The 19,108-nt window shown below is 28.6% G+C and overlaps 3 protein-coding genes across 3 annotated transcripts in view; 1 reads left to right on the top strand and 2 right to left on the bottom strand.

Moving 5' to 3' along the window:
- The window catches only part of LOC105203826 (juvenile hormone-binding protein), a 423,181-nt gene that overhangs the window by 90,619 nt on the left and 313,454 nt on the right, over positions 1-19,108 (bottom strand). The gene's annotated exons all lie outside the window — the stretch shown is intronic.
- LOC105203862 lies at positions 928-10,358 on the bottom strand. Its single transcript, XM_011172785.3, has 7 exons — positions 10,247-10,358; positions 6,516-7,924; positions 5,282-5,548; positions 4,883-5,161; positions 4,003-4,129; positions 3,762-3,914; positions 928-1,169 (listed from the first exon to the last, which is right to left on the bottom strand). The coding sequence occupies exons 2-7, from the start codon at positions 7,362-7,364 to the stop codon at positions 1,048-1,050; spliced, it is 1,797 nt and encodes a 598-aa protein (XP_011171087.3). The 5' UTR covers positions 7,365-7,924; positions 10,247-10,358; the 3' UTR covers positions 928-1,047.
- LOC105203818 (protein takeout) lies at positions 8,649-11,737 on the top strand. The gene is made up of 3 exons (XM_011172731.3): positions 8,649-8,942; positions 10,133-10,373; positions 10,531-11,737. Exons 1-3 carry the CDS (start codon positions 8,867-8,869, stop codon positions 10,970-10,972), a joined length of 759 nt encoding a protein of 252 aa, XP_011171033.1. The 5' UTR covers positions 8,649-8,866; the 3' UTR covers positions 10,973-11,737.

Genomic DNA, 19,108 nt, shown 5'->3' with positions numbered 1-19,108 from the left:
CGATAGCAATATGAAGAAAAGTGATTTTAGTCTTTGCTTTCGAACTTTTGTTTTATTAAAATGTTAAATCGACAATTAATTCAATAAAATTAATATAAAATACAAATTTTTCTAAATTAATGTACCTTTTATATACAATAAATAATTAAATAAGTATAAATAAATAAATATATAAAAGCAAACGTATAAATCATGAATAGTAAATGCGTATGTTCTAATAAGCGCAAGTAGACGTATCAGTAGTAATTTACAAATATAAGGTAACTCGGATATACATGCCGCACCTATCAAAAACTTAATTTATAAAATATTATTTACTATATTTAAAATAAATGAATTATACCATTAAAAACTTTATACTGTCTACGATTAAAAAAATTAAAGAAACAAAATATTTACTTTCTTATATTTTAGAAACTTTTAGAAACTTCAACATTTTTGCTGTATATAAAAGAAAGGGATATATATAACCACTCACAAGTAGGACAAGTCAAGCTGAACAAAGAATACGAAAGCTAAACTCTTATATTTTAGTATACTTCATCCTTTATCATTCCTTTACCCTTATGTATCACGAAATAATCACTAAGCCTTTTACACTCCTTATAAAGAGAATAATCATTTTACGTAGATTGTAACACATCTGCTACGTTACGTTACTCACAGTATTCGCAAATTGATTCAACTCACAATGGTTTTGTTAACAGCAGAAAACTGAATACACAATACAATGCTAACATAACATAAATGCAATAGTGTTTGTGAGCAAGTTACATTTACTCCTTTTATTTTATTTTATTTTTTTTTTAACGTTTGCTTGTAAATTCTCCTGCGGCATAAAAATACCAAAGTTATCTTATTCAGATATACAAATAGATTTAAGAAATTAATAAATGTCGTAAGATAAAAAAAAAGTCGTACCTTCAAATACTTGTACTACTAAGAAAATAAAGTGAAGAAATAAATCTGTATATAAAATAAAACATGATCGGCAAGCAGGAAAATGAAGTAAAGTCCTCGATTGCCTCGAGCAATCAGACAGACTGATTAATTGACTGGTAAATCCTTATACATCCTGTAGATCAATGCGTCGGCCGTCCTCTCACTGAGTCCCTTGGTCGCGAAGTCGTCGGCGAGCATCGCAGCGACTGCCTCCGCAGCCATTAAACCTGGAAGAGAAAGAGAAGGAGGAGGAAAGTCAACAGAATGAGAAATTAACCGAGTTAATGTCGCGCGGGATCGTTTCGTTACGATCTCGTTCGGTTGCGTTCGCAAGAAAGCGAGAACTTTTACTCGAATATCGGCTTACCTACACGCGATCGGGTCCGACAATACGCAGCATTGATTATCGCGACGGTTTGTATATGTACATACAATTCTGGTTTCCTCATGTGTTAATGAAGCGAAACCAAACGGAACATTTAAAAATTTGAAACACACACGTGTCGGGAACCTTCCCGTCATCTTCCTTTTTTTTATATGCGTACTGCTTAAGGCACACAGAGAGAAACGTTTTTTGGGTTTAACCCCTTTTTTTTAAATCCAAATAAATTTATGCATTACAATAGTCTAACCAAAATAAAATAAATTTAAATTAAATAATGCAGTTGTTTGACTTTCCTTGTAATATACATTTATATTTATCTTAAAGTAAATCTATTTTTTAAATAGTTAAATTGTCTTTTTAATCAATTTCATTGAAAGTAATACTTTCCTTAAATTTCAATTTCTTTGTGTTAAATAAGTATATTATTTTAATAATAAAATTATAGTATTATTTCAGTAAAATACTCTCACTTATATGTAATTTATATGATCATGTTATACTTAAAATAATTTCCTTTTAAATCCTTTTAATTTCCTTTTAAAATTTAATGTAAGGTAATTGTACCCTATATGGTCTACTGCCCAATATGGCGCCTACTTGCTGTTTTTAAGTAGTTACATGATTAACAAAGAACTCTAGCATGCCGTACAGTCTGTCAACGTGACTTGTTTACAACATTTTACTGCTCAGTTTGTGTATTTTGTTGTTGACAATAAAAATAAAAGTAAAATTTTCTTGATTATGTTTCTCATGATTTAATATGTCGTGAGACTGCTTTCTATAACTATTATATGATGGCATTAATCTCCACAGTTTACATTGTTGTAGTTCTGTATTTATACTTAACAACGCTATAGTTAATTTATATTTTCGTCATAACGTCCTGCTTATAAGCAGAGAAAATAATTCTTTATAAGTTTGAACCAATACGGCCTAGCTTAATAATGAGAACACACTTAATTATTCATTTCTTTCGGGGTTCTTTTACTTATTTCAGATCGTAAATTTTAATCTATCTACCAAATTGTGTTTTATAAACCATGGTCTTAGGGGGAAAAAGTTAAGAAAAGTCAAATGTTTACTTAATAGATTGTTGATGAAAATAATTCTTTGCGTACTCTTACATGTTAATATGTCAGTAAATATATCAATGTGTTAATAAACTTACAAATGTAACACTCTATTATCCATTTTTCACTTTTTGTGAAAAAGAAGAAAACATATAATATAATTAGGTCATATTGAGTACATATGTATCCTATCTTTCGAAAACGTACCTTTCGAAAAATCTTTACTGCACCCACATAAATATTTAAAATTATCCCAAATTTCAAATTAATATTTAGAAATGTTTCATACTTTGAATCTAGCCATCAGTTTTTAATGATAGATTCAGCAAACTGACAAAAAATTTTAAGAAGGCCATATAGGGTATAATTACTTTATTTTAAATAGTACACACTGTTGCGGAAGATGAACCGAAGGCGGGATTAAGCCATGGGTGGTCAAAACTTGCACCGTGAAATTTTATATCCCTACACTAAACATTACTTATGAATTACTATAAACAGTCCTGCTAGACACTTAGCGGTAGTTGGCTACATAAGTGGAAATCTCATGGAGCGATCGCGGAAAGATTGTTAAATGTAATTAAAGTAATTGTTATTTTATCGAAAAATATTGTTTTAATTAATTATATTTTTTCTGCCAAACAATGTGATTTAATGAAGAAAAAAAAACAAAAAATTTGTATTCAACGCAATGTTTTATTTAAAATTATATTATTTCTGTGAAATAAATATAGGCTAATTAAATAAAAGTACTGAATGTAAAGAAATGTATTTCTGTGCAGTGACAACGGCGCGCGGGACAAGCGGTATCGCCATATCGCGGATCGGCCTACGCTACTTTCCAAGAAAGAATTCGGCTTTTCATTCTGCCAAGTAATTACGGAAGAGCCTCGTCGCGCGACAAAAACCAACGTGACATGTAATTGGTAAGACCAGATTTTTAGCTATCACTCAACTTATTTTGACAATTAACATCTAATTGTTACTTATGCTTATTTCTCTTCTCCAAAAGAAGTATTTAGCGATTTAGAGTAAATAGCCCAATTACTGATAATGACCCAAATACTGAAAATTCGATCTTAAAACCCTTTTCTAATACATAAATTATGTTATTATGTAACATTTGTATAATATTTAATTGTGCTTAATATATTTTTAATAAAAGTAAAACTTTAATCAAGTAATTAAAGAAAGAAGACATTTTAGATTGCGTTTCCAGTGTTCATTTGAATACTGTCAATGATTGAATCATTTACCCTACTTTATTTATATTTCCGAGAAAAATAGATATCAAAATTTGCAATAAAAGTTACAAGATTTCTTCATATTGTCGCAAATTGCATGTATGTTTAAATCATACTTACCATGCTTGAGAATAGCTTGCATCGGTCCCTCTTCATTTATATCTTGAAAATTGACTTTCTTATCCTTTGCGAATAGTTTCGCTTTAGCAGTACGAACGATTAATTCTTCATTGATCTTCTTTAGTTCCAGCGTAAAGTCGCCCACTACATCGGCTGTTGAAAAAATGGAAATGTGTACATAACTTTTCATCATTTTCAGGATATCTCAGCGATATTTCACAGAATGCAAGTATTATCTTACTAAAGTTTCCGGTAAGCAGACCGTTGCCACGTAACATCTCTTTCCCCACTTTTCCCATAAGCGTATACTGAGACTTTACTTGAAGCAACGGAACGCGTATTCTCAAAATCACATGCATCACATCGTCCTAGAATGTTTACAGAGATATACAGGGTTGTTAAGTATTCTATAAGATTTTACGTGATTTCTCACGCTAATTCGAGACCAAAACATCACATATGACTATATGTTCTAAACTAGTTTCAAAGATAATTGTCCAAATTGAAGGAAAAATTTAGGTTTTCGAAAACCACTCGGGTTATTTTCGTATTTTTCAAAGACAAGTTGATACAAAGTATCTATAAAAATAACCAGAGTAATTTTCGAAATTTTTAGAAATAACCAAATTTTTCCTTGAACTTTGAAAATTAGTGTAAACAAGTAGAGCTTTTAGAGCTTTTGAAATATGGCTATTGTATATACACATATACATTATTCAATTATTTATATATATGTAATAATTATATAATTTACATGTATATACTTTTAGCAAAATCTATTACAATATATTATACTGTGTAAGTATCGATAGCACCTACAAATTATAAATATATATATATATATATACAATACATATGTAATATAAACATATGACTTTATTGGAAATTGTCACCAAAAATTTATTATCTTAGGAAACTTCTGTTTAAATTCTTCATCTAACATGGCTAAAATATTCAACTTTAAAAAATGCATTTTACAGAAAATAATTTCAATTTTTCATAAAAAAAATCTTAAATATTGCAAAAAAAGTAATAATATTTTTCAGACAGAGTTATTAATTACGGAACACTATTATGTGGTCCAAATATTTTGCTAAATCAGGGCAATTAAATAATCTTACATCAAATGTCTCTTCAGGATGCGCTCGTTTTGTTCTCCTAGTATCATTGAGATTTTGTTGAGAGATGCTGTCATTTTTTACATCTATTCCGCCATAATGATAGATCAGCTGCATGCCTTCTTCGAAATATCCTTGCTGCTCCTGATAGTTCTTTGCATATCTGATTAGATCTTTCAATCTTTTGGCTTCTATCGCAGCTTTAACTATGTCATTTCTCTTTTTTAGGGCTTCACCTTCCGTAAAATTGTAGATGAAAAATTTTGTGTTCTCCCGAATATTCTGTAATAATAAATTTACAATCAAAACGTAAATTACGCAAAAACTTAAAAATGGTGATACAATTTCGTATGATATTTACTACAATTAAACAATTGTAAATTAAAAAAAAATTTTAAGCACCTTCATGACGTCGTCGATACCGTATACTCGTCGATTTTCTCTGAGATCAGTACCTAGATTGCCAAAGTGTTTTACGCTGCTGTTAGTTTTATTGCCCGCGTATACAATATCGATGAAACCCGAACGTTCTATCATTCCGTTTCTGGACGATTTAACATTGCCGGAAGATGCGACGTTCGATCGCCGAGACTGTTCTCCATTATACAACGTAGGTGTTACACCACCTTGATTTTTCAATCTAGTCTCAACTGTTTCCGATGCGGAAATCTGTTTCAGTAAATTTTGTGGTTTGAAAGTTATTGCATATTCATTATACTGTATTTTTAAATACATAAACGTATCAGTTATATAAAAATATTATAAAAGAAAGTAGTCAATGTATATGTCTCTTAAATCTCCTTATTCCTTGGAAAAAAAAGAAACATACTTTATTACTATCGTCAGAAAATTGTCTGATTAGTCAATTAAAGAAGTAAACATTTATAATTTACATATCAATAATTTTTCTAATATAAAATCTATTAACTAATTTTTCAAAGGCAAAAATAAAGCACGGTTTTCTTTTACAAATTGCATTTAAGAACGTTTTAGCCCTGCAAAGTCAGTTAAAAATTCTTAAAATTTAAAAGCTGCAAGCTTCTTATATTTATCTCTTTCTTATTGAACGACAAAAACTTTTGGTCATAAATGTCCAAACTTTGTTTCTGAAACTATCTATAAAAAAGAAAACAATGAAGAATTTTATTTATATAATAGTTTATGCAGCAAAAATGACCCTATTTTATTGTTGTTTTAAATAAAATAACTTTTAAACAACTAGGTAAATTAAAATTACTTTTTTAGAAATATTTACTAGAATTTTATTAGTATCTTAAAAATTTAACTAAATTTGTAATGTTACTTCATAAAATTTGCAAATAAATTCTACAAAAACAATAATACACGAGAATTAAAAAAAAAACAAAAAATTAAACAATTTTTGAAACAATAAATGAATTATGCTTAAAATATTATCCAATAAAAGATACTTTCTAGTTTTATTTATGTTTCCAAAATTTCATTTAGTTTTGCTTAAAAAAGACAATCTAAAATCAAAGTGATATGTTAGTATTGACGACCTTCTTCTATAACAGTATTGCTATAAATAATATCTTACTATTTATAAATTTATATTAAAAATTAACCCAATTTAATTAAACAAATTATAAGTACTATTATAAAATAATTTTTAAACCTCAGTATCTCCGACTCGTTCTCCATAATATCCGGCATTGACGCTTTGTCGATCATACTGTCGATTGCCTTGATTTCCGTTGAATTGGGAGGGCTTTGTATTGTCACAATCGATCGTGTCTTCATTTTTCTGCGAACTTCCATGATATCCTTGGGAACTTTTCGTTCTCTGTGTATAAATAGGCTGAATGTAAGCCGGTCGCTTAACATTGTCGTTGTTCCCAGCAGGATTTGCATGAAAATTGCTTGTTGTTCTCAGATTGCCTCTATAAAAAACATTAGAAGTAACGTCAGGTTGGTAAGGTATCTGTTGTTCATACTGCCGACTTTGCTCGAACGTTTTAGAGCGGTGTTGATCCTGCTGTAACCGATCGAAGCGAGCATCCTGATATCGCGAAGAGGGTCTTACGTCAACAGCTCGATTGATAGGCGAAACGATGGCTTCGAAACTCTGCCTGGGCGTACTAGGCTCCCTCATCACAGTGTGAAACCTATATTTGATAGCATCCACATCTCTAAGGTCGCTGTAGCTCACGTATCCAGCTTGGAGTTCACTCAGATTGGACTTCAGTTCTCCACGAGCGATGTGGATGCTCTCCAAGACCGATCCATTAAGACCGACGATCTCCAAATTCCTCAGAATCACTCTGTAATTAGCGTCGCCTTCGGACTGATCAACCTTGATCAATGGCACTCTCAACGGGTCCAACCTGCCAATTTTCGTCATGCCTCCGGCCACCGTCTTATTCCAGAGAATCTGGGACATCTCTAGCAACGCGCATCTCGTCAAAGTTATCACGGAGAGCACCAGAAGCATATGAAGTACACTTTGCTGCGTTGATCCATTCATTTTTTTTCTTGTACTCAATAATTTATCAGGCTTTTGAATTACAAAAAATTGCGATTGTTGACAATGATGTGAAAATTTCGAAGAGAAACGGAGAGTCTTAGGTTCTTCAATAAGGTAGGTAGATCTTCCAAACGTAAATCGGTTTATAAATTAACACCAGTATGATACTAATAACGACAAATATCAGTAGAAAGCACAAGATAATCGTGCACATCAGCATGCGATTTAGCATACGTTGCTACTTCTCATTAGTTTCTGGTGCGCGATTCTAAACAACATCTTGGAAATAATCGCTGATGATTTCTTGTGGAAACTAATGTTCGAAAAGAATCGGCGATCGCGCACAAATGTAGAGGTCTGCAAGCCGACGATGCACTTGCAGGGGGTTTTTATAGTTGATCGTTGAAGGGCATAGAGGATCTGGGCCATGGACCAGTCTTATATGATGCTAGTTAAGTGTCTCTTAGTCAGGCACTAATAAATTTTCTTCGATGTGTGCACAACATTTCCTTAAATTCCTTCATTACGCGATGATGTAATGGAGAGCAAGGTCCTCAGATCTATCTCCGACGGACACAGCAGATAATTATTATAAATAAAAATTCAAATTTTTTTTTTTTTACTAAATATGTTCTTTATAAAGGATCGATTCAGAGTCGTTAACCTCGATAGGTACATTGTGCAAATTTTACACAATAATAAATTGGCAAAAGTTTCACAATAATAATTGCGCTAAGATGATACGTCATAACGCAACAGTTTTGTCATATTGAAACTTCTAAATAATATTTCAAAAAGTAAACAAATCTAACATAAAGTTGTAAAAATTTTTTAATTATTTGAAAAATTGTTTAATCCGTTATTTAAAATGTATAATATTTTGTAATGTACAATATTTTATTTTGTAATATTTCTACAATAAAATTTAGAAATAATTATTCATCTTTGTAAACATCACGTATACCGTTTAATTATATTTCTAAATATTTTATACATAATACCGTTATAATATTTTTTTCAATTATTAAAGAACTTTCTTCCAACTTTAATTTTTAAATATATCACTAATTGTTAAGATGATTTGTCATATCGTTAAAGTTTTATCAAAATACTATTTCGAAATGTTAATTACGCAACAATTACCAATATTGTGTAAAAGATTAATAAATATATAATTACAGATTATAAATGTTCATATAAGATTTTGTCATATAATTTAACAAATATTGTCCTATCGAAGAAACGATTGAAAATTAAACTGATTGTACAACATATTTATCTACGCAAATTTAACTGTGTCACGAGGAAAAGCATAAATCATGTCGCATAAGCATAATCGTTTCGTGTCGACATCGATTTGTCATGAGGTTTATAAAGAGGGACAACGTGTCTACAATATCGCTTAATCAGCGCATTGTAATGATTGAAATAAAATTCATGCTTATAATCAGTAACACTTCGATGTACTGACAAGTCTACGCACGGAATTCACCGCAAGCACAATGCAATCCAGCGTATACATATTTGGATTTTTGTTTATAAAAATTGGATTTGTTGCAGTGGGAGCTCGTGATATACGTAAGTAATATCAATTATTTTATAAACTTTTATAGGCTGTTTATATTAAAAGCATATAAATATATAAATACTTATTTACTTTTATTTATCCAACTATTGCAGATTAACTGTGTAAGTGTCGATCTCATTGATTTTCAGACAATTTCTGAAGAACAAAATATAACTGTAACTGAAAACTTTTAATAATTTTTTTACATTTCTCACAAAATAAAAAATTATTTTAAAAATTTTGCTTTTATTTTTTATAGAAAAAACTAAAAGGAATTAAAAAGTTATTTTCAAATTGATAAACGTTTATTCAATTAACAGAGGAAAAACGATAGTCCTGAAGTACATGTGGGGTGGGGAACTACTATGATATTTCGTACAATTCGCGTTGAATTCTAAAAGCAACCGTTAAAATTTCGTTAAAATCTATATTATAGGACATTTTTAATTTCCATTATAGAAAAACGTTATTTTTTAATCTAAAAAACTTATTAAAAAAATTTTTTTTAAATAAAATGTTAATAGAATTTTGTTTTAATATCACTTATTGATAAAAATTGTGTCGCGTTAATATTCATTAAATTATATTATAAAATAAAATGATATTCCACCACCACTTTCCTTTTTTTATTTCTTGTATTAATATCCTAGTAAAATAAAGACATATTTATATATTGTATATTTATATATATCATATATGAACAAATCTACTTATATATGAATATAATGAGAGATTTGTGTATAATTATACATATATATTACATTTTTATATAATTAAATTATATATGAAAAATGTCTTAGCTGAATGCGTTTTTTTAATTGTAATAGAGTTTAATACTATTTACATCAGTTTACTGTAATTGAATAAATAGTATAAAAAATAATATGTAAATACTAAAACTTACTTTCATAAAAATGTCACATCTTTCATATGATACTTTACACATGATTAATGGCAGATAAAATTTATTTTATAATAACGTTTTATAAAATTAGATAATAACTTTGAAATTCGATATGCAACATTTTTTATTGCAGAAGAAGATAACGCACAAATTTTTATTGTTCTATTCCTTCTAACGATTTATATTAATATCACTTAATTGTTGAGTTGTGAATAATTATTTTAATGAATTTTACATGAATTATTATTTCAATCATATGCAAGAAAAAATTTCACATCGCAAAACATCCTATTTCAGCACCGTATCTAAAGATATGCCATCGCAATGATTCGAATCTAAACGGATGTATAAAGCAAAGCATCGACTTGTTAAGGCCTTATCTGAAGACGGGCATTCCAGCATTGCAAATACCTTCTTGTGAACCACTTCGCGTGCCACAGATTGAAATTAGCCAGTCAGCCGGTCCAGTTTCCATCAGATCGACGTATACCGACATCGAGGTTCAAGGTGGAACGAGTTTCATCTTAAAGAGAGTCAAGTACGTAAGCCGAACGATGGTTCAGATTCAATGACAAGTTAAAATTCATCTGTACTTCAAAAATCTGCTTAACAATATGTTTCCTCGTCTTAAGCTAAAATATTTTTCGTAAATCGTTGATAATTGCATGCAACTTATTTATATTCATCTTTTTCAGAATCGATATGGATAATAATCGCGTTAAATTAAAACTCTATATTCCACGTCTTGAGATGAACGCGCAATATAATATGAAAGGAAACATCCTAATGCTGCCTTTAAATGGAAACGGATTGGCGAAAGGCAATTTTACGGATATCGACGTCACAGCTATCATCCAAAACGAACGTTATCAGTCTCAAAAAACTAATGAAACTCATATTCGCGTTACCGACTTCTACGTAGATTTCGATGTTGGAAATGCCAACATCCATCTGGACAATTTATTCAACGGTGACAAAACTCTATCTGACTCCATGAATCTCTTTTTGAACAACAACTGGAAAGCTGTGGTAGCCGAAATGAAGCCAGCTCTTGAGAATACTGTTTCGGAGATATTTAAGACGTTCGCGAATAAGATTTATTCGAAGGTTTCATTGGACACATTGTTGCCCCCTTAAATACTCCCTTATTTAGCATTCATTCTTTATGGATGTGGCTAGATTTTAGAAATACCTTTATTATTAAATAAATATATTATTTATTATTATTTTTGCTATCCATTAATTTTAATTCGTCAAAGTTCTATTACTACAAAATTAATTATTGCATACATCTCTTATTGTTATTATTATTATTATTCAAAATTAGAAATAAGCTTTCAGAGTTGAAAACGTAACATTAAAAAGTTACGCGTTACTTAGAAAATAACAGTTTATTACTATTTCCTTATTTTTTTTATAATGCTAAAGTAAGACATTAGATACTTAAAAATTAAAATTATATTATTTAAAAATTAATATTAAAACTTAAATAGTTATAAAAATAATAAGAAACTAATGATAAACGTAAAGGCTAAAAAAAGGTAATTGTTATTAAAAGAAAGCAACAACAACGATGTCAGCGTTATTTCACAACTCTACCAGCTTGTAAGATGCAAATATGTTAAGACATGTAATTTTAACAAAATGCGTAAATTTAACCTTTTAAACCGGGAATATATGTAGTTTATATAATCTTACACAGCTAAGAGGCTTCTGCTAAGAGTGTAAATTAACATGGGTCCTTAGTTAACGTGAGCAAATATCGTCAGCATTTTTAATGCAGTCCCATATGTTGGAAATAAAATGTAAAAATATGTATTTAATCCAATCATTTAGAACAACATTGTATTCTATTTTTTGTGCCATAAGACATCAATCTCAAAATATAATAATACCAAATGATTCGTTATTGAATAACGTTATTACAATTAATAATTCTCTAAAACAAAAATTAAATTATATTTTTAGTTTGTCTAAAACCTTCATTTCAAAAATTGAGGAATTTATTATTGTTTTAATTTTTTAAGTTTATATATCTATACCTCGTTTCAATTTAACTTCTTTAACACATAACAATTATCAAAATGTATAATAAAAAACTTTAAAAATTGATTTTAAAAATAACAAAAATTAATTTTTCCCTTTCAAAACATTTATCTGTAAAGATTAAAATTGTTTTCCTATTTTTAAATAATTTTCAAACTTTTATTTATATTTTAACGTTTATAAGCTGTACAATCTGCAGCACAATTAATAAATTTGTAAACTTTATTTTAACACAGAAAAAAATGCTAATATTTCAAATCAATATTTAATTTTTTTCAGAAACAATATCTTATGAATATTTTATAAATAAATTTTATTTACTTTTTAGAATTTCTTCTTGATACTTATGACTTATTAATAATTATAATTACAAATTATAAATATTCTAAATATTTTTTAAATAAACAAATTTAGATAATTTGTATAATTCTAAATGCTTATATCATTTCGAATTATATACATATAATTCGAACGATCTACACGTAATTGTATATGATCTGCAAGTTTTAGACGCCTGTAAACTGCTGATTATCCTTACAGCTAAGTATACTTGAAAATCATCTCTTAGGCTGTCAAGGTTGTGGAAAGTTATCTTCAGAGAATATTACTTCATTAGAGCAAGGCGTTATCGTCAGTGTTACTTTTAGTAAAAAGCAATTACTTGTTTTAAAAAGTAATAGGTTATTGTTACTTAAAAAAATTACTTACTAAAATTCGTTACCTTTTTCATTACTTTTTATAAAATTTAATAATAGTTATTAGTTCAAAAGTTAAAAATTAAATAAAAAGTTGAAGAGATAATAACTTTAAACTTAATTTAATTTTATATAAGTTAACTCTTTATATGCATTCTTATACAAAAAGCAATATTTTTTTCTTACTTCATAGAAACTTAATTTACAAATAAAGTTAAATTAAATTTATTTAATGATTTATATTGTAATTGTAATATCGTTATTTAGAGTAATCTGATTTTAAAAGTTATGACATATTTTAATTTACTATAAATAAGATTTTTAATATTAACTTTTAACTAACTTAATTTAATTTTAAATTAACTTTTAACTGAATTAGTTTTTCATCCATTCAACTTTTAACTTTACTAAATTAATTTTCTAGGCGATTAGCTTTAATTTAATTTAGGTAAAGAAATATATTGACTCAACTAACTTTAGTTTTGTAGTGTTCAAAAGTAAAACATTAAATTTTAAAATAACATTATTTAATAATTAATATTAAAACTTACAATATTAAACTAGTGTTTATGCCAATTTATCTTTATATTAAACTTTTCTTCATAATTCTTTTAATTCTTTATATTAACATCTTTATCTTTTATATAGTACATTTATTGTACTATTTATATAGTACATTTTTTATTAACACATTTATCTTTATAAAAATTAGATTGTAATTTACAAACAAATTTTATGAAAAATTTTTGTTATTTCTAAACATTAATGTCATTATTAAGAATGTATTCACCAGTACAGAAAATCTACATTTTACGTTATTGTATACGTATAGACTTTCAGTACTGTCGATGACTATCAAAACATAAAATATACAATAAAAAATTTAATTTTTAAAATATTTTATAAAATATGAAAATAAATAAAACATATAATTGTATTTATTGTAATGCACGTAACCTTTGATCTGGCATACCGACTACTGCATTTGTGTATTGAAAAGTTGCGCAAATCTATTGAATTAGTATGTGATTTAAACATTTATACAAACTTTCCCTATCCTGAAAACTGTAATATTTCAAAAAAATTGTAGATGTTTTTAGTAAGTAATCTTTCAACAATTTTTCTATAAAGTTTTACGTTCGAAGAATTGCCAACATTTTGTTATTCCAAAGCTGTTTTAAAAATATTGCTGACATATTTATATGAAATGTTTTATTTGTCATTTTAAATATTTCTGAGATATTTCTAAAAATTTTGGTTCTGTGACATAATTGAAGTAATAATTAATATTAATACTATTAGATGTACAAATGAATGATTCATTACTGTTTATGAAATTTAGAATTGTCAAACATACCAATATAATTCAATAATAAAAATAATCCTCATTATTTTTGCCACATTTTTTTCTACTGCTCAGATTCTGGTTTAATAGAAAGACTTGTCTTCTCTTGTGCTTCATAAAATCATTTTCTTACTTTGACATTATTAAATTTTTTGTTAGGCAAAGCACGCTGCGTAAATGATAATTTAAAGATGCTATGTCTGGTAAGTACGCCGGATACGGCAAAACGTCTTAACTAAGTTGCAATAATGTATCTACAATTGACGATAATAAAAAGAGCTCAACGATCGTCGCCTAACTAATATAAATTGTCGCATGACACTGCTGGATTTTCGGGCCAAGTTTTATCGCACTCGATATATTCATCGGACATAGCACTCAAATTATCATTTATTCTGTCCGATGTAGCAACTTTGGCACGCATCTGGCAAAAAAATTATTAAAAAGATCTAATAAATAAAAGAATGAATAAATTTATCGCTGAAAATACCATTCTTTCTATGGAACTAGAATCTGTAACTTGGTTGAATGATAACGGAAAATATTAAAAAATAATGGAAATTACTTTTATGGTTAAACTAGATCGATATAAATACTGTTTGAAGAATAAATACTGAATTTTATACAAATATAATGTATTATTTATTTGCACATCTTTCTCTCACTTTATCTATCTATCTAATAGTATACATTTACATCTTTCTTACTCTTAAAATAACTATTACTTACATCTATATTTATTTATGTATTTTCACTGATATGCAATTCATATTCATACTGTATTCATTTGCGATAAATGTAAATAATATGGTTTATACCACAAACTGGTTTATGCCACATCAAGATTGACGTAAAAAACAAGTAAGATTAACCATTTTTTGTTCCTGATAAAAAGATTCTCAATACGATATATATTACAGAAAATGCAATGGGGGTAATCATGCAGGATCACCTCGAAGTTGTTTACTAGTGCAAAACTTCTGTCGTATATACTTCAACTTACTTGTCCGTATGTTGCGCACGATTCAAGAAACGTAATGGAAGAGCAGGTTCCACGGAGGACAAATGGAAGAGACAATGGAATATTAAATGGTCAAGGCCAATCATGTTATCGACCACCGCGTTGAATAAAGGTAGCATTTATTGCTTTGTTTCCTTGAACAGTGATTTATGGATACCTTCAAACAGTGACCAAAAACTAATTGACTAACTTTCGAATATTTATATAAAATCAAAAATCTCTTCAAATACATGTTTAAAAGTACTTTTTTCTAAAATTTAATATAGTAATTAGTTTACCTTTAATATTAATAATAAATTTATTTAATAAATATTATTTAATAATAAAAGACGGTGAATTCAATTCTTCCACCACACATTTGGACCCAAATCGATTCGCAACAAATTTTTGCATTTTAGATACACACGGTATGTGATTTTATCACGGTATGCCATTTACTATGATTAGTCTAGAGTCTAGACTATCAACTTTTGCCAAATTAACTTTATAATATGCTTTATATTCAGAAACGTTTTTCATGTCTCACGCCTATTTACTAATTTTGCTGATGGCATAATTCGGTAAAAACAAGTTCCAACATAACACGCATAAAGTTTTAAAAGCTCGAGGAAAAACACAATTCAATTTTTCTGCGAATTTTTTCTTTTTTTTCCAAGGTTAAAAGAATCTATTGGAAAAATTCAAAAAGTGTTGTAGTATGATCGTACCTCACCAGTATCACAGTTACCTATTTTACAATTTTTTAGTCCTAGCTCGTCACACTTATTTTCGAGTCTGTAGTTCGCCATATTTCGGTCTGTTAGACAGTTCAATTTTTCCAATGTCTTGTCACTTTCATTTTAATTAATATTTCTAAGCTTGTATTGCAAAAATTAGAACTATATAATCTAAATACCGCGTTCATAAGATAATAGTAGAGCGAGAAAATATTTTAAATTTAAAATAATTAAATTTATAACAAAATCTGCAAGAAAAAGTAAGATATAAAACGAGACTACACTGCAAGAGATCACCGGATTAGAACATGGCGAACTAAAGTTAAAAATCTGAAGAGAAATAACTGCAGCCGTATAAAGTTAGACTAATGTTAATCTCTGTTTTTAAATTATGATGTTGAAGCTAGCAGCGGATTCGCAGCAGCAGATTCGTCAAAGCAGGGATTCTCATTCAAAATAAAATACATAAGAAACTTTGACATATAAAGGCAAACTAGCAAGTAACTGCACGAAATACACTTATACGCTTCTAAATAGATTAGACTATCAGGAACAATTAACAAAAATGCGCAGGTCTACTAAATTGTTTAAATTATATAACGAGTTATTGCAGAAACAAGGGAAGGAAGCCTCGGTCGGAGCTGCAAATTTTTTTAGAACATTACTGTAGGCTTCTAAATCAAGCCTACCGCGACTAATAAGAAAAATAAAAAAAAAATGCGCACGGCTACGAAAAATTATTTAAACAATATAAAATTTATTGCAAAAACAGGAAAACGAAACCTCGGTCGGGGCTGCAAATTTTTTTAGAACATCATTATAGCCTTCTAAATAAATCTCGATTAATGAGAAAAATTAAAAAAAATGCGCACGGCTACGAAAAATTATTTAAACAATATAAAATTTATTGCAAAAACAGAAAAACGAAGTCTCGGTCGGGGCTGCAAATTTTTTTAGAACATTATTGTAGGCTTCTAAATCAATCCCGACTAGTAAGAAAAATTAAAAAAAATGCGCACGGCTACAAAAAATTATTTAAACAATATAAAATTTATTGCAAAAACAGGAAAACGAAACCTCGGTCGGGGCTGCAAATTTTTTTAGAACATCATTATAGCCTTCTAAATAAATCTCGATTAATGAGAAAAATTAAAAAAAATGCGCACGGCTACGAAAAATTATTTAAACAATATAAAATTTATTGCAAAAACAGAAAAACGAAGTCTCGGTCAGGGCTGCAAATTTTTTTAGAACATTATTGTAGGCTTCTAAATCAATCCCGACTAGTAAGAAAAATTAAAAAAAATGCGCACGGCTACGAAAAATTATTTAAACAATATAAAATTTATTGCAAAAACAGGAAAACGAAACCTCGGTCGGGGCTGCAAATTTTTTTAGAACATTATTGTAGGCTTCTAAATCAATCCCGACTAGTAAGAAAAATTTAAAAAAATGCGCACGGCTACGAAAAATTATTTAAACAATATCAAATTTATTGCAATAACAGGAAAACGAAACCTCGGAGAAACGCCTAGACGGCAGGAATCAAACTGCGGCTCGGCGTGGTGCGTAAAATATTATTAAAAATGTAATGATACTAATGATAATAATGTACTCTCATGTGCACCTCTTTCACCACCGATTTCCTAGATCGAGAGCATGCACATGCGAGACAGATCCTTGCAAGTGGTTGACACGAGGGGTCATTCACTCAGCTATTTGATGTACACGTGATTATAAAGTACAGTTGATTACAACTGATTACAGTTGATTACGATGTGATTACAACTACTAAAGTGATTTTATACGACTGTGTGAAATCAATTGTGATCACAGCTGATTTCATTGTGATTACAAATGATATCACAGTGATTACAAATGATATCATTGTGATTGCAGTGATTACAAATGATTTTATTGTGATTGCAAATGATTTCAATAGTATTACTTGTTATTATTGCTAATTTCAATGTAAATATTGTTACAAATTTATCATAATTTTAAATTATAATATATAATAATAGAAATCATTAATTAATGCTTTAAATAATTTTAATATGATTGATTAGATTTTATTTAACTTTTAAAGCAACATGCCAATTCTTTAAAAAGTTTAAAAAAATAATATATATAATATTATATATAATATTACGAGTATTTATTAAATGTACATCATAAAAAAGTAAGAAAATAAAAAGTATTTTATAGTATTCATAAACTTTATTTAATTCACAAAGTAGCTTGTTATAATAATCATAAAAAAGTTATAAAAATATGATATCATAACAAAGTTATAAAAGTATTATATAATAATTATAAATACTTTTTTATCTTTTCAAAAACATCATGGCTTAGCCTTAAGTTTAAATCAGTCATGCATGGAGCTGAAATAGTTATAACATATTGTTTAACATCTATGTACCCTTGTATTTCCAATTGCACTGGATTTAAGCATTCTTCCTTATTATCTACAGAATACCAATGGCACAGTGTTCCCACAATATTTTTATTGCCTTTAATTCGCGCAGTGTTACTGGAGTATTCTCTTGCCTTCCAGAATTTTTTTTCCATATAGGCAAATCCAAGAACAAAACCTATTAAGCATTTTTTTATCTAACCGACGGTTAAATTTAGCGGCCTGTTCTTACTATTATTATGCCTATGGAACTTTCTCGTGTCTGACACCCGACGTGCGCGAAGTCCTTATGCGCACACGCATAAGCGTCTCATGGTCGCATGTTACCAAGACTGATTTATACCCATAGATTGCTATACCGGTTCCGCCTACCGTTGTATTAGGCGCAGAAGATGCGAATTTAAAGAGTAGTGTCTAAATCGAGTAAAGGTCATTAAGAGAAGGAATCAAAAAAATCCGATCTACGAGATCAGACGTTACTATTGTCCTGGTCGATTGCATCATAATCGGCTGGGATTTTACGCCCATCATTTGAATTAAAGATTTTATTTTATTTACTCAAATCACGGAAATTAATTAGGCGGCCGATTATGATGCAATCGACCAGGACAATAACGTCTGATCTCGTAGTCCGGATTTTCTGGTCCGGATATTGCAAGTAAGTTATCATCAACATTTCTATTTTTTTTATTATTTTTGCGGCTTAAATCACCGCGCGACGTAAATATCCGAGTTATCCTTGAACTTTAATGCTTACAATGTTTAAAAATATAAAATTAAGACACGTAAATAAATTAAATTAAATTAAAAACATTAACTAAGAAAATTATTCGTGAATTATGCACACTTATTTAAAAATTAAAGATATCAATGTTAATAACATTAGTATATATATTTTTAAATCACTAAAGATAAAAGATATTATATATAACAAAATATATTTTATAACTATAATTCTGTTTTAAATGCTTTATAAGGTAAATGTACGGAATTACGCCACTGACCCGAATGACGCCACCGTAATTTGTTTTATA

This window comes from Solenopsis invicta, chromosome 6 (genome assembly GCF_016802725.1).
Source record: "Solenopsis invicta isolate M01_SB chromosome 6, UNIL_Sinv_3.0, whole genome shotgun sequence".
NCBI classification, from domain to species: Eukaryota; Metazoa; Arthropoda; class Insecta; order Hymenoptera; family Formicidae; genus Solenopsis; species Solenopsis invicta.
This window is presented reverse-complemented; position numbering and strand designations above follow the sequence as displayed.

What these genes read in the sequence shown, in the direction of transcription:
- LOC105203862 (XM_011172785.3), bottom strand. Translation starts at nt 7,364, where the DNA reads ATGAATGGATCAACGCAGCAAAGTGTACTTCATATGCTTCTGGTGCTC. An exon ending in GTATCGACGACGTCATGAAG is followed by an intron (nt 5,162 to 5,281) that starts GTGCTTAAAATT and finishes TTATTATTACAG; the next exon opens with AATATTCGGGAGAACACAAA. An exon ending in ATCCTGAAGAGACATTTGAT is followed by an intron (nt 4,130 to 4,882) that starts GTAAGATTATTT and finishes TAAACATTCTAG; the next exon opens with GACGATGTGATGCATGTGAT.
- LOC105203818 (XM_011172731.3), top strand. Translation starts at nt 8,867, where the DNA reads ATGCAATCCAGCGTATACATATTTGGATTTTTGTTTATAAAAATTGGA. An exon ending in AGTGGGAGCTCGTGATATAC is followed by an intron (nt 8,943 to 10,132) that starts GTAAGTAATATC and finishes ATCCTATTTCAG; the next exon opens with CACCGTATCTAAAGATATGC. An exon ending in TTCATCTTAAAGAGAGTCAA is followed by an intron (nt 10,374 to 10,530) that starts GTACGTAAGCCG and finishes CATCTTTTTCAG; the next exon opens with AATCGATATGGATAATAATC.